Raw genomic sequence first — 14,668 nt, forward strand, 5'->3', positions numbered from 1 at the left:
TTTTACTTCCCTAAGGAAAGTGCATTTTGTTTTGTGTATCATTTTGTTTCTTTGCCTTTATAAGAACACAATATCGTATTAACATCAGTTACCCTTCGATTACTGATCTATGTATGTAATGTACTGCTGCCTTCATACCGTCCCTTCATGTTTAGTATCCAAATGACCACAAAATTATCGGTTACTATTTTTTCAAACAATGGTGTATTTTATTTGAATGAAAGGTGCCATACCGTCTTAATACACACTGGATCAAACTTTAAAGTCATCTAAAAGTTTGATAGCTAAACCACGCCCACAGACACCTGAAACAAAGGGAGTTTTTCCCTCCAAAATCCTGACCGAAGTATTGGTCATCTCCCCAAAGATGGATGGAGTTCACGACCTTTAAATTGTCACAAACACCACTAATCCGTGGTCAGACTTTCGGAACAGCTTCAAGACGACTCCATCTTCCTTCAAAGAAGTTCCGGCAAGCTTCACTTCCAAGAACGACAACTATTCTGATCTTCAGGAGAACTTGTAAGAACGTCTGACCCCACCCTAACTGACTTTTCAGAGATTTCTCTGTTGCATCCGGACCCTTTGTGCAGTAAGCCAGTGCAAGTAACCGTTTCCTTTACCAACCAATTTAGATGCGTAATTTTAAGTAGTAATCTTTCATTGAATCTTAAGGTGAATTTAAGTTTCTGTGACGATTTCCCAGTTAGGGTGTGATTAATTTTTGAGTCTAAGCTTGCCATTCCTTTCTCTAGTTTCTTCTTTCCAGTCTCTTCCTCCCTTTCCCCAATTTTAATTTCTTTTGTTTTATTTTATTTTCATTTTCGTTTTCCCTATTTCTTTTGTTTGTTTGGGTAGTTAGTTTTATGTTGTGTTTGTCTATTTCATTAAATGTCATCATTTTGAGCCACAGGTGATTTGTCTCTGAGTATCGCTCACAAATTAAGGTACCTGCAACATCGGGTCTGAACTACATGCTCTATTAAGTTAATTCAATTTAAATTACGGTATAAAGTAAAAGGGAAGCTAATCTTTCTTGGCCAGGAAGATACCGCCTTCATAGAATTAATAAAGGTTACACGGACTGTTCGCCGGACGAACAGACCAAATAAGCGTAACGTTAATTCCATTACCGTTAATTTCAACTTAGGTTAAAATATTTAGAAGTCACTATAACACGTTGTAGTTACTTATAAATATGTACCTTGCTTCTCGAGCCAAAATCGCTACAATATATATAATCAAATAAAACTGTAAATAAAGCTAGCTGGGAATGCAACTAACCTACCTAAGTTGCATAAAAATGTTTGTAAAAGGTTAGCCACAGAAAATGGTTGGAACATGGCTAATATATCTTCAATATAGCCATGAAGTTTCTTGATTTGAAAAACATATACTGTATATTATATGTGTAGGCAAATCTGTACCCACTATAGACGCAGATTACTGTTCTTTACCGACAAGAGTGGAACCTGGTATGATACCAGTGAGCAGCATAGCCAATCAAAATAGTTGTGAGCAGGATTTATAACCACTAGTGTGTTATAAATTATATTGTATTTACAGTATATAATGTATTACAGTGTGAGTTGAACATACATGTAGAGCTGCTAAGTCATGCATTATATATTCTTGACTTGATCTATTCATACAGAAGAGCAGTGAATGAATGTGGTGGCCTAGTGGTTAAGGTGTTGGGCTACCAATCAGAAGGTTTTGAGTTCGATCCCAGGTCCACCAAGCTGCCACTGTTGGGCCCCTGAGCAAGGCCCTTAACCCTCAATTGCTCAGTTGTATAAATATGAGATAATGTAAGTCGCTCTGGATAAGGGTATCTGCCAAATGCTGTAAATGAATAGATCAAAGAAAGTATAAAGTGAAGTCATCAGGTCTAGAGACTTCGCCTTCAGAGCAGGCCAAAATCATGTGGTAGGTCATCCAGTTGAACAGGAACAACAGGACAACTTCACCTGTCTGTGACAGTGATGCCTCCCTTCCAGATGCACTGAACGACCACTGAACGAGGTGCAGAACAATGTAGCGGCAAGGAAGACCATACATCCTCCCAACAACCAGGTAGTCTATCTAACCACGGCCGATGTGAGAAGAACTCTATGCAGAGTTAACCCATGGAAGTCTGCTGCTCAGAGAATGTGCTTGTTGATGTCTTCGCTGACATCTTCAACATTTCCCTGAATAGCACCATTGTTCATTCCTGTTCCCTCACACACACTCTTCATCCTCCTACTATCTGGAAAAAGGTATCGAAGCATTCAGGCCCTCACAAACAGACTGTGCAACAGTTTCTTCCTGCTATCCATCAGACATTTCAACACCCAAAACTGTTCCGAACACACACTCAAACATACTGTATGAACTGCTTTAACTGTACCAAATCAAAAACACGTTCGATCACTCATTCAATATACATACATCATGCCGACCACCCATATTAAACTGTTTACATGCTGTTTTTGCACACTGTTTTTGCATATGCTGTTTTGCACACTCACTCAATTGCTTTTTTGCACATCACATTTCAATACCTCATTCAACTGCTGTTAATACACAAGTGTTTACTGGAACCCTCTTTATTCATAATTTGCACAATATACTGTATAATAAGCAGTATTCACACTAATCAGTGCTATTTTGTCTTTTGTCTTGCACTGTTTGCACTTGGTTGCATAAAATACACTTTATGTGACTAGGACAATTTATTTTAAGTCCTTACATCTATGTTGATTTATGTAGCTCTATGTTGTTTTATGTAGCACCATGGTCCTGAAGGAAAATTGTTAAACTTTATTATGTACTACACCAGCTGTATGTGGTTGGAATAAACAATAAAAAGCTTCTTGACTTGACTTGACTCCAGCAGATCCTAAGTCTGCCCCAGGGTATATATCTTGTGGGAAATAACATAATTCTAACTGGAGCAGAGCAACTGCCCAAACCACACCTCAGCTAACACTTCACAATTCATCGGAGCAGCAGCACTAGCTCCTCTCTCTCCCACAGAAACTAAGCACTACAACCGTCTTTATTTGCAACCTTATTTTTTCAGACACTAAAAAAAGGTATCAAGAGTACAAAACTAGGCCTTGTTCATTAAGCATTGAGTAAAGGTTTGTGTAAATGTTTGTTCAAGTCAAATCAAACTAAAAATATCTGTTGAATTTACATAAGTTTTTCAAATTTCAAAGCCTGTGTCTGTATATAAATGGCTAAAAATCTTACTGTATAAGACAGCTTTCATCCTCCATTAAATAAATAAATTTATTATAATAAATAAATTTAATAAACGAATGGATGAATAAATTCTTTAATAATAATACTTCTGGTCATGTACCAACTACCTTCAGAGAGCAAGGGTTCTTCCCATCCTGAAGAAATCTGGATCCATCAGACATCATTAACTACAGACCGGTATCACTTCTCTCTTTTCTTTGAAAAATTCTTGAATGCATTGTCTATAATCAACTGTCTCTTGTCCACCCTCAGGAGTCTTGGAATTTGCAGCTCAGAATGGAAATAGTTTGAAGGATTTGAAAGATTCGGCCATTTTTGCTCAGGTACATCATCTCAAGACTGGACTAACTGCAACTCACTTCTGGCAGGTCTACCTATAACCACAACTTGTCCTTTGCAAATGATCCAAAATGCAGCTGCACGACTAATTTTCAACCTGAATAAGTTCTCGCATACCACCTGGCTGCTGCGCTCCCTCCATTAGCTTCAATTAGCTGCACACATCAGATTCAAAACACTAATGCTAGCCTACAAAGCCAAAAATGGACCAGTTCCCTCTTACCTCAAAGCCCTCATCACTCCTCGCACTGCACCTCACACCCTCAGAGCTACCAGCACTGCACGACTGGTTCCACCATCTCACAGGGTAAGAGGGGTATACCACAACACTCTTTGAACTTCCACTGTGTTAGTGAAGATCAGATCTTTTGGATTTTGAAGCTAAATAAAGCTAATAAAGAAGCTAATAAAGCTTCTGCCAAATTTCTAAGAAACACTCATTGCTTATACATTCTACTTATACAAATGTGTGAATACAAATAACCAATGGAAATTGAAAATGTTTCTTGGTATTATTTTAACATGTTTTACAACTTAATGTTATTACTTCACATTAGAATTAAGTAATGTTACTTTATCAGCATAAAACAAACTAACCATTATTAACTTAGAAGCATGTTACAGATGCATTACTTTTTCAGTTAGCTGTGTTAACAAAACATAAATAGTAATAATGGTGGAAATTTGTGAGGTTGAATTTATTGTAAATATAGTAGGCGTCTCAGTTTCACAAGACATAAAACTGCCATATGCAGTTGAAGCTCACTCACCCACAATCATGAGCAGCTTGTCTTGCTCTTTGATGATGTAGATTTGAAACACAGAGCCCAAGCCTGGGATGTGAGTCAATGAGTTCTTTATAACATTCAGTGCATATAGACCTTCCTCTGAACCCACTAACACAATCTGAGCAAAAAGCAAAAACATTAAATTAAAAATGTTTTTTGACTTGCAGTTTTATTCAGTGAGTATGACATTTTCTAATATATTTATCCTCAATACGTATACTTAATTAAGAAACTATGTTAATAACTATAGTAAGATGTGAACTGATGGGCACTTCAATAACTGATCTGCATTGAGTCCCACTGCACTGAGTCCCAAACATTATTTAATTATTTTAATAATATCCACTGGTCCTACAGTAGTTTGTTATATGGTACCTGGTCAGTTAGAGGGAGTGTGCAGTTGATGTCCAGCCTGTCATCTCCCTCCAGCTTCAACAGAGAATTTCCCAGCAGCTTCTGAAAGTAGGAAAGAATATTATTTTACTTGTTTTATCAATAATAATAATAATAATAATTTAATTATTAAGCAAGGGCCAAACTGTCCCGAGCCGTCAGAGAGGCAAAGCGTGCACATGCACATGAGAATTCACAGCCAATTCCTGGACAGCAAAGACACCCAGCTCATGCGGCAGGGCATCCAGGCGATCACAAACTATAGGACAACGTCACCTGCCTGTGACAGTGATGCCTTCCTACCAGATGTGCTGAATGACTTCTACACTCGGTTTGAAGCGTAGAACAATGTAGCAGCATGGAAGACCATTGATCCCACCGACCAGGTACTCTGTCTAACCACGGCCAATGTGAGAAGAACTCTAAGTATATATACACTGAAGGCTGCTGGCCCAGACAACATTACTGGTAGGGTGCTCAGAACTGTGTAGCAATGCACAGCTCAAAACACATCCTGTTCACTGATGATACAACCCTGGTGGGTCTCTTTTGTAAGAAGGATGAGTCAGCATACAGATAGATGAGTCAGCATATAGAGTTAACAACCTGTCTCTGAATGTTGACAAAACGAAAGAGATAGTTATTGACTTCTGGAAAGCACAGAGCAACCACTCTCCACTGAACATTTACGGATCATCTGTGGAGATCGTCGAGAGCACCAAATTCCTTTTAGTTCATCTGGTGGAGAACTTGTCACTCAGCTGGTCACTCTAAAAGGTAAGAAAGCCCAGCAGCACCTCTACTTCCCACAAAGACTGAGGAAAGCCCATTTCCCTGCCCCCATCTTGACCACATTTTATAGAGGGATCATCAAGAGCATTCTGAGCAGCTGCATCATTGTGAACAACTGCACCATCCTGGATGGTAAGACCCTTCAGGCCAGCTAAGAAGTGCATCAGAATCTCTCCTCCCTCCATTATGAACATTCATAACACACACTGCATCCGCAAAGCCAACAGCATTGTGGATGAGCCCAAACACTCCTCACACACACTCTGCACTCTCCTTCTATCTGGAAAAAGATATTGTAGCATTCACAACCAGACTGTGCAATAGTTTGTTCCCTCAAGTCATCAGACTCCTCAATGAACAGAACTAAACTATACCAAACACACACACACTCACACCCAACTGTGTGATCTACACTGGACAGTACAAATCAATCACTCACTTACAGTAATTGCTGTTTTGCACACCACATTTTAATACAGTACCTCACAGACTGCTGCCACTGCATAAGTTTGTATATGTTTACAATTGCTCTAAATTCACAACCTACTTTATAACATACAGTATGCACACTGGTCAGCGCTATTTTGTGTATATGTCTTGTAATGTTGTGTGTTGTGTTTGCACTGTCTATTGTCATTGTCTCGCACTGTTGCACTAGGTTGCGGACATTGCACTTTATGTGGCTATGACTTAAGTCCTTAGGTGTGTGCTGTTTTATGTAGCTTTATGTCATTTTATGTAGCACCATGGTCCTGGAGAAATGTTATTTCATTTTACTGTGTACTGCATCAGCTATATATTCATGAAATGACAATAAAAGCTTCTTGTCTTGAAGTTTATATGCCACTTACTCAGATGATACTTAAATAATGTACTAAAAATATTACTTTAAATTAAACAAATTTAATTAAATCTAAAATATTTCCAAATCAATTTATCAATTTATAGCTGGTTTAGAAACAATTATCAGAAAATTTATTATATTTCTGTTTGTGCATTACTTTCCTATGCTGTAATCATGTATTTGTTTTTGTTTTTGTCATCATATGGAAATTCATTATTCATTAAAAGTCTGATGTAACCAAGCCTATTTTTTGTCTTCACTAAAGTTGACCCTGTATTTGCCTAGTCTATTTGTCTGTTTAGTCCACTGTCTACACGTCATTCAACCCCAACCTGTTTAACCTGCTTTTTTTCAGGCCATTATATAATAACATCAAAATGGATCAGGTTTTTCCTCTATACTCACTGCATCTGCCTCTGCTTTTTCACGGGCACCACGAGCACTTGCCACAATGGCCTCCAAAACTGCCACCCAGCGCTGTTTCTCCGCAAAGCTTGAGCACAAGAGGTAAAGGGTCTGTGCTGGCCAGCAGGATGTATGGGGGAGCGACTCCAACTTTAGCACAAAGGGCACATCTGAGAACCCAAACACCATCATTATACTACACTGTACACTGTCTGTAAGTGAAGTAATTTAATGTATAGACTTATTAGCACAATATGATGCTGATTATAAATTTTCATTTATTTTCTTTTATCTTACCAGACTTTGCAGTGTTGGTGAGCTCTGAACCACCAACAGCACTGTGCACAATCACTTCACCTTCAGATATATACAGATCAAACTCATCCACTGGCTTCAGTGACTCTGCAATGCAGTGGGTCAATTAGCATGGAATGAACACAGTACAGCCCTCAATTGTGTTGTTTATTTGTTTATTATACCATTGGACCTGTTATAAGGAGTCTTTTTCATAACAGTTCAGTAAATCAGTATAAATATTTTCTTGTTATAGTAAATTTCTGACTGTGGTTTCTTATCCTATCAACATATGACTCTCTTAGTCATAGCCAAATGAATTTTCAAAAATGTTTATATATATATATATATATATATATATATATCTATATATCTATATATATATATATATATATATATATATATATATATATATATAACTGACTACAGACAACTTAAATTTTTTTGTATTTTTAAGTACAGAAGTTAAGATAGTAAAGACCTTCTCTGGGCTCAGTCTCATAGGTAAGAACCTTGTTCCCTTCGAGCACCACATACTTCCTCTCCCAGCCCTGACCACGCTTGCCATTCCTACAATAAGGATGCAAACACACACTTTACAGTCCTAGTTGAACAAATGATTAAAAAAATGTTCTTTTAGATGTCTACTAAGAGGCAGACAACTAAATTTAAACAAAGAATGGTTCATGCTTTCAGCAATTTCATTATTAACATCCAAATTGGATAAATAGTGTAGAATTACAGCACATTTTATATATGACTTTTTATAATACTCTTCGTATTATTCTAGTACAATTTTGTCTCATCTGTAGATAGGATGTTTTTTCAGAAATGTCTTTTTAAAGATGTTTTTGGGAAATTTCTAATTTGATATTCCTGTTTTTGTGGCTTACCAAAGGTTTACATCATATGGTAAACCATCTGTATTTACTAGTTTTCAATGATTGTTGATTTTAAATTGCATCATTCTAGAACTACAGACGTCTGACCATTTCAAAGCTAAGCAGCCAACTGTCCAGTTACCCATGGAGGGTTTCACATATCAAAAACGCTGTAATTCCTATATAACCCAAGAAAGGTACAGCTTTCATAATACTTTACCACTTTTACTAACTGTACTCTTTTGCACTGTCCAACTTGTCCTACCTGATGTAGAAATTATATCAATTAGTATTGAAGATAGAACGCAGTGTTCTGACCTGGGTTGTTTCATCCAGCCCTCCAGCCTCATGTGTCCACTGGAGTCTTTGAGCTGTAGGCCTGAGTTACTGCTCTTCTCCCTGCACAAAGCCTCAGATAGATGAAGGGCATATTCGGTGGGCACACCACATGTGGCTGGAAGGTAGGGGGAGCATTTTGGGTGGCACAAAGCATGGCATTCTATTGTGGGAAAGAAAAATACAGCTAAAACAATATTATCGGTATATTTTTACAGTGGCAATGGTGGCGTTGTTGAAAGTCATCTGCAGACAGAGGGGAGGTGGGTGAGGATTCTCACCCGTGTCTTATTTTTGTCAGTCTGATATTGTGTATTTCTTTAAAAAGAGAGAGAAGGAGAGTAAGAGAGAGAGAAAGAGAGATGAGAACAGTAGTTTGTGCTTGTGCATACACGTTTTTTTGTATAAAACGCTCACGCAGTCAATTCATGAGTTGTCCTATTTCTATGCATGCACATCTATTTTCCTCTCTCAACTGTAATTTACCGATGTGTGAGTGTCAATAACATCAATAACAACAATAATAAGATAGGTGTGAGAATTTTTACACTTTACTTGCCTGCTCAACCAACCTCCTCCCTGTCTACAGTTGATGCTCGACCACGCCGCCGCTGCCACAGTCATTTTTAAGAATTTTTATGTAAAATAAATCTAGACAATCCGCATAAATCTGCACTAGTATTTCACACACAAAATTATTATTGGACCTTATTATGTAACATTTGTGTGAAATGTCATAGATGCCTTGACAGCGTACCGATGCAAGTAGCCGCCTGCCGGGCAAAATGGACGGTGTCTAGACACACAGTGCACTTGGCTGCCCTCATGTTGAGACCCTGGGTGAACCGGTGTGGGGTGCTGTGACTACCATGAGTACTGTGGTGAAGCCTCTCTTTCACACGTCGGACATATTCTAAACAGTGGACAAAAAACAACCGGTCATCATCCTTTGCTAACCAAATTATCCTGCCGACCCATCATACCCGTTCCAGTTGAAAAGATGAGCGTCTGGCTAGACAGAAACATAACAATTTGTCTGGACCCTAACAAAGTTGCCCATGATTAATTGATATGACATGCAGCACTTCAAATAAAAGATATAATTCATAATGTATCAGATGATGAAAAATAGCAAGAGCATGGTCACTAGTTTGGCCCAAGGTTGCACTCAGAGATAAGCTCGGTCTGAATATTATGTTATAATGATGAAGCACTGTTACTGTACATAGGTAACACTATTACTTATATGTTACAGCAAATGATAGCTTAATAAATTGCACACTATTATAATGATAATACAATAAATCATATAGGTTTATACTGATATAAGCTGACTTGTTTTAGAGTATGAAAGAGTTCATAAGAGTTCAGCAAGAAAAAGCTAGAATCCTAATGCATAATAACTTACTTTCCGAAGTGGCTCTTCTTATTTCTGCAGGGGAATGAAGCATAGGAGATGAGAATGGTCGATATTAATAGATATTCATCATATAAAAATAAAAGTTTTCTCATTGAATGTCAACAGCTGGTAACTAAGGATCATATCAAATGTCATTTTCTTACTGATCCCCTTTTTGTAGTGTAGGCAAAATGACTGGTCAAATGGACCACACTGGTGAAATGGACCAAATACAGTGATACCCAATTCCTCATAAGAAAGAATGTCACAAAAAATGAGGCTTTGTGCTGACCGTCATTGGAGGGTGTCTCCTTCCTGCGGCTGGATTGTGATTGTGCCAGGCTGGAAGGGTTTGGCTGGTGTTCAGGAGATTTGGTAGACTTAGTTGACATCATGAGCTGCTGCCGTGCCAGACCAGGAGTGGCAGGAGTACCACCATGTTCCAGTGCTTTATTAAACTGCACTGCTAAAGGAAAGGGGTCATTAGGAACAAATGAGTAGTCTAAAAAAATACACATTTATCGATTGCAAGTATCTCATTTGTTTGAACATTTTGATCAATGACCATTAAATGTTTTATGACTAAGGCCAAAATATTTACTCTGCACAGCTGTAATAATCTGAAATAACAGTTTTATGACATCTTCTAATGATTATGTATACTACATCACACCCTCTCTAAGTTCCATGCGTGTCTTTTGAAGGGCCTCCTCTAGTTCAGAGCAACGGGCACGCTCTTTATCCAGTGCTGCCTTCATATCACTGTACTGCAGGGGCACAGGTGTTACAACAGGCACAGAGGTTGTCTGGGTCTGACTCTGGGCTGCCAACGCAGCCAGCAGGTCCTCCCGACGCCTACCACCGAAGATTCCCTGCACACAAAGCAAAGCCAGAGTGAACCGCCCAGGCTCAATGATTTATTGACATATGCTTGAAAAAATCCTAACCAAAACCTCACTCAGCTAGACTGTCCATGTATTTAGATATTCAGTTAACTTTGGTTTCTCTATCTGCATCTTACATATTTGTATAGTTCTGATGCTTGGGCAAAGACATACATGCAGGCTAATTAGAATATGACAATGTAAGTGTGCAGCTCCCAAAATTGCAGACTACAGCTTCAATGGTCCTCAGCTCAAAAACATGAGCTCAAGTCAAACTCATGCCTGCTCAACTCATTACTTATGGAACTCACTTATTTGCAATCACACGATTCCTTTGAAACAGTCTCTTTGTAAGTAGCTTTGTGATGTGCTGCTTCAGCACTTTCTCTGTAAGGATTCCAAGCCTTTGTTGTATATCCTTGTTAAATCGTATGTTGACCATATTAAATCTATTTGGCATCAAGGTCCCTTAGGTTTGCAGTTAACTTGCTCTTGGTTGAGGTGATCGAGCATTTGCAGTTGCTACTCCTAAGCTCTGGAATTCATCACCATAGTCAGTGAGGCTGTACCCAACATTGTCTGTTTTTAAATCTAGTCTTAAAACATATTTTTATTTTTTGTCATTTAACATAGTTTAGAAGTGTGTACTATCTTATTCCTTTGTGTTTTTTCACTCTTTTATGGTACAGCATTTAGGTCAAATTCGGTTGTGTAAAATGTGATCTACAAATAAAATAAACTTTAAACGTAATATTGAACAAGCAATAGTGCAGTTATTCTGAATATGTGCACAACTGTGATTCTGCATTGGCATGAATCTATATGCTAATATTCAGTATAAATGCACCCTTGGTTGTGTGATATTGCTTTTATATAACAGATTTATAGCTTATGATTTCATACTGAGTAAATAACATGTTGAAGTGGACATTTAAGAAATTCAAGAAGGCCCTCACTAGTTTCCCAGTCTTAGGAACCCCATATTCAACCTGCCCATCATCATCCACACAGACCTCCACACAGATATAATTTTTTTACACTGAAAAGAGCTCCAGGTCCTAAACATGAGCCGAATGCTAAACCCTGCCTAAAGGAAGTATGCCTTATACTTATACTGGTATCATAGCTTTCTTCAGCTCATTGTACCACACCATACCTTACCTCTGCTGAGTATTAAATAAGAGAGCAGCTCCCATGTGCTTGTGTTCTACAATCTGTTACACAGATTTTTACTAAAACCAGAAAACTTGCATTTGTGTCCTTCTGTCTGCTTATGTGGTTATAGGGACAGTTATTAAGGGCTTCAATGAGAAGCAAGCAATTAGTTGGTGGGGAAATGAGACAAATGCTCAGCAGACTCTGACCTTTTTCTTCTTAGAGGGATGGTCTACCTTGGCCTGCAGGAAGTCTATAAGCTTGGTCTGTTGAGTGATGGTGCCTTCCATCTTCACCTTCTCATGAGAATATGCTGCCTGAAAGAATTTATGCACAAAAATTCTTTTAATGAAATCACTAGATTTTGTTTTTGGTTCTGAATTTGAAAATATCTTGATTAATCTCTTTCAGTCAGGAATTCATGAATATTTCGGGTTTATACCTGTATGTTTTCCAGCTGATACTCTAGATCTGTTCTCTCAGTCTTTAGTAGGTCTGTCTGGTCTAGTGCATCCTGCAAACCCTGCGTCAGTCTGAAAATATGGCTCTTTTGCATGTCCAGCTGTTGCTGAAGCTTTGCTTGCTGCACAAAAATGTATACACACACAGTAAAAACACAACAGGTGAGATTTCTGCTTTAGTGTATATCAGCTTGCTTTGGGTCATTGTCTTATTGCATGTTAAAGTACCTCTCAATTAGATGCAATTCTCTGTAAACTTTGTATCAAATGTTTCCTTAGACTTTTGAATTCATTCTGCTGCTACCATCATGAATTGCATCATCAATGTAATGAGCCTGATCCAGAAACAGCCATGTAATACCAAGACATGATACTACATCCACAGTGGCTGAATGATAAGATCATATGCTTTAGATCATGGTTATTTTTCCACACTTTGGCCTTCCCATCACTTTGGTCTTCATTCCAAAACTTTTGGGGCTCATCTCTGTAATAATTTGTGTAATAAAAATTTCTGGCCTTCTGAGTCATACTGCAGATGAGTGGTATGTCCTCTATATTTCTGCCTCTACTTTTGAACAGTGGATTGTAATACCTTTACCCTGCCCTGTAGAGGTTGTTGGTGATGTCACTGACCATAGTTTCAAGTTTTTTTCCACAGCTATAACTTGCTATAACTATAATTTATTTCCTAAACTGCGGTTGTTTTCCTTGACTATGTCTGTTTGATGTCTGTACTCCAGTGGTTCCAGTGGTTCCTTTCATTCTCAGGACATTCCAAATTTATTAGTATCAGTAGGGAAACATACAAAATCAGCAAAGTTTTGTCTCTCATTGCATTCCACATGATTTTTAGCTGTCTTCTGATCTTCCTATTTTTAAGTTTTATATGACTTTTATTTAATACTGCTTTATTGTTTTATTGTAACTGCTATTACATTATTTATTACTTGTTTGAATCTGTGTGGTGACTTTGAGTGAATATAAAGGTGTCTCATTAATCTATGAAGACAAATGCTTGTTTCCTGGATTTTATTGTTTATATGCATTAATAGCTACAATTATTTTTTACTATTTTTCTGTGCAAAAAAACTAATTATAAAATGAGATTGATTGAAGTGATTAAAGTATATATACTGTAAAGCAACATATACTTTGGGATATCAATCTGTCCAACCTGAAATCCTCAAGTGATTGTGAATCAATCAAAATGCCTTGATGCAGTTCTGGAAGATTCCCAGGACACAATCCACCATCTCATAGGAATATTGTCAGGAGTGCAAACAAGCAGGTGGGGGCCAGACACACTACTGACCTATTTTATGAGTTGCTACAATTAAGTTAAGCTGGATCAGATTGTAATTTTAAGATTTTAACTTTTTCGTTATGATTTTGGATCCAGACCTGGGTTAATGATTCTGGTTTCCATTGTTCATCAAGATCCAATGTGTGATTTAAGTGTTCTTTTTATTTTTTGAGCAGTGTCTTTCTGTAAGATATATTTACAATAATAACTACATTTTACTGATATTAATATTAAATGATGGTATAAGAATGTATATTCACATCATTATTGAACTAAATTCCTGTGTAACTAAAATGGCAGTATTAGACAATTCAGAATGGCAAACCTCATTCATCTACACTGAGAATCATGTAACTCTTTTTATGCATACTGTAGGGTTCAATTTATTTTTGTTTACTTAGGGATGGGATGAAGTGAAAATAATGAGATTTATTATGGGATGCATTTTTCTCCAACTCACTTATGTACAGCATTTGCCGATACCCTTATCCAGAGTGACTCATATTTTATCTCATTTTATACAACTTTTTTATGCAATTGAGGGTTAAGGGTTTTGCTCACATTTCACTGTCTATCTGTTAATGTACCTTATGTACTGCTGAATTTTGAGTTCTGACACAATTGTCCTCTCTCAGCAATTGCTGTGATAGCATTGTCTAATAATTAGCTACCCACTAAAACAGTTAGATAGTACCTCATCCACCAGCCTCTGTTTAAGATCTCGCTCAGTCTCCAGTTTCTGCTGCAGGCTGCGTGCATTCATGTCCAGCATGGAGTGTTTCTTCTCTAGGTCACTCAGCTAAAGGAAAGTAAGAAAAAGTAGTATTCATTCTCTTCCTTTCATTCAAAATACTAGATAAATTATTCTGTGGAGTATAACCACCTGGAACATTTTGATGTTCACATGCCTTAATTAATAAATGTAATTAGCAATGCAACAGCATACTGTATCGGAGAGGCCTTCTGCTTTCAGTTTCTGATCCTTCAAGGCCTGCTGCAGCACCAGGATCTCAGCCTTGTGTTCCTTTACTGCCAGTTCAATGGCCTGACGAGACTCAGAGCTCCGCTGGTCAGCACGCAACCTGAACAGGACAATACAAGAGAGTCAGTGAAATTGACATTAAAATATGTGCATAAGT

At 37.8% G+C, this 14,668-nt stretch overlaps 1 protein-coding gene across 12 annotated transcripts in view; it reads right to left on the reverse strand.

Moving 5' to 3' along the window:
- Positions 1–14,668, reverse strand: part of LOC113656231 (citron Rho-interacting kinase) — a 46,700-nt gene that overhangs the window by 5,592 nt on the left and 26,440 nt on the right. For 10 of the 12 annotated variants that reach the window (XM_027167381.2, XM_047799852.1, XM_047799853.1 and 7 more), the window contains 14 exons: positions 14,476–14,611; positions 14,224–14,328; positions 12,205–12,345; positions 11,972–12,079; positions 10,397–10,595; positions 10,016–10,189; positions 9,733–9,756; positions 9,082–9,237; positions 8,307–8,487; positions 7,589–7,677; positions 7,111–7,215; positions 6,814–6,983; positions 4,755–4,835; positions 4,362–4,497 (listed from right to left, as the gene is read on the reverse strand). In XM_027167381.2, the coding sequence (XP_027023182.1) occupies positions 4,362–4,497; positions 4,755–4,835; positions 6,814–6,983; positions 7,111–7,215; positions 7,589–7,677; positions 8,307–8,487; positions 9,082–9,237; positions 9,733–9,756; positions 10,016–10,189; positions 10,397–10,595; positions 11,972–12,079; positions 12,205–12,345; positions 14,224–14,328; positions 14,476–14,611 (1,805 nt within the window). The remainder of the gene's footprint in view (positions 1–4,361; positions 4,498–4,754; positions 4,836–6,813; positions 6,984–7,110; positions 7,216–7,588; positions 7,678–8,306; positions 8,488–9,081; positions 9,238–9,732; positions 9,757–10,015; positions 10,190–10,396; positions 10,596–11,971; positions 12,080–12,204; positions 12,346–14,223; positions 14,329–14,475; positions 14,612–14,668) is intronic. The other 2 variants (XM_027167382.2, XM_027167379.2) reach the window with 2 other exon arrangements.

Source organism: Tachysurus fulvidraco, chromosome 14, assembly GCF_022655615.1.
Source record: "Tachysurus fulvidraco isolate hzauxx_2018 chromosome 14, HZAU_PFXX_2.0, whole genome shotgun sequence".
In the NCBI taxonomy this organism is placed as follows: Eukaryota; Metazoa; Chordata; class Actinopteri; order Siluriformes; family Bagridae; genus Tachysurus; species Tachysurus fulvidraco.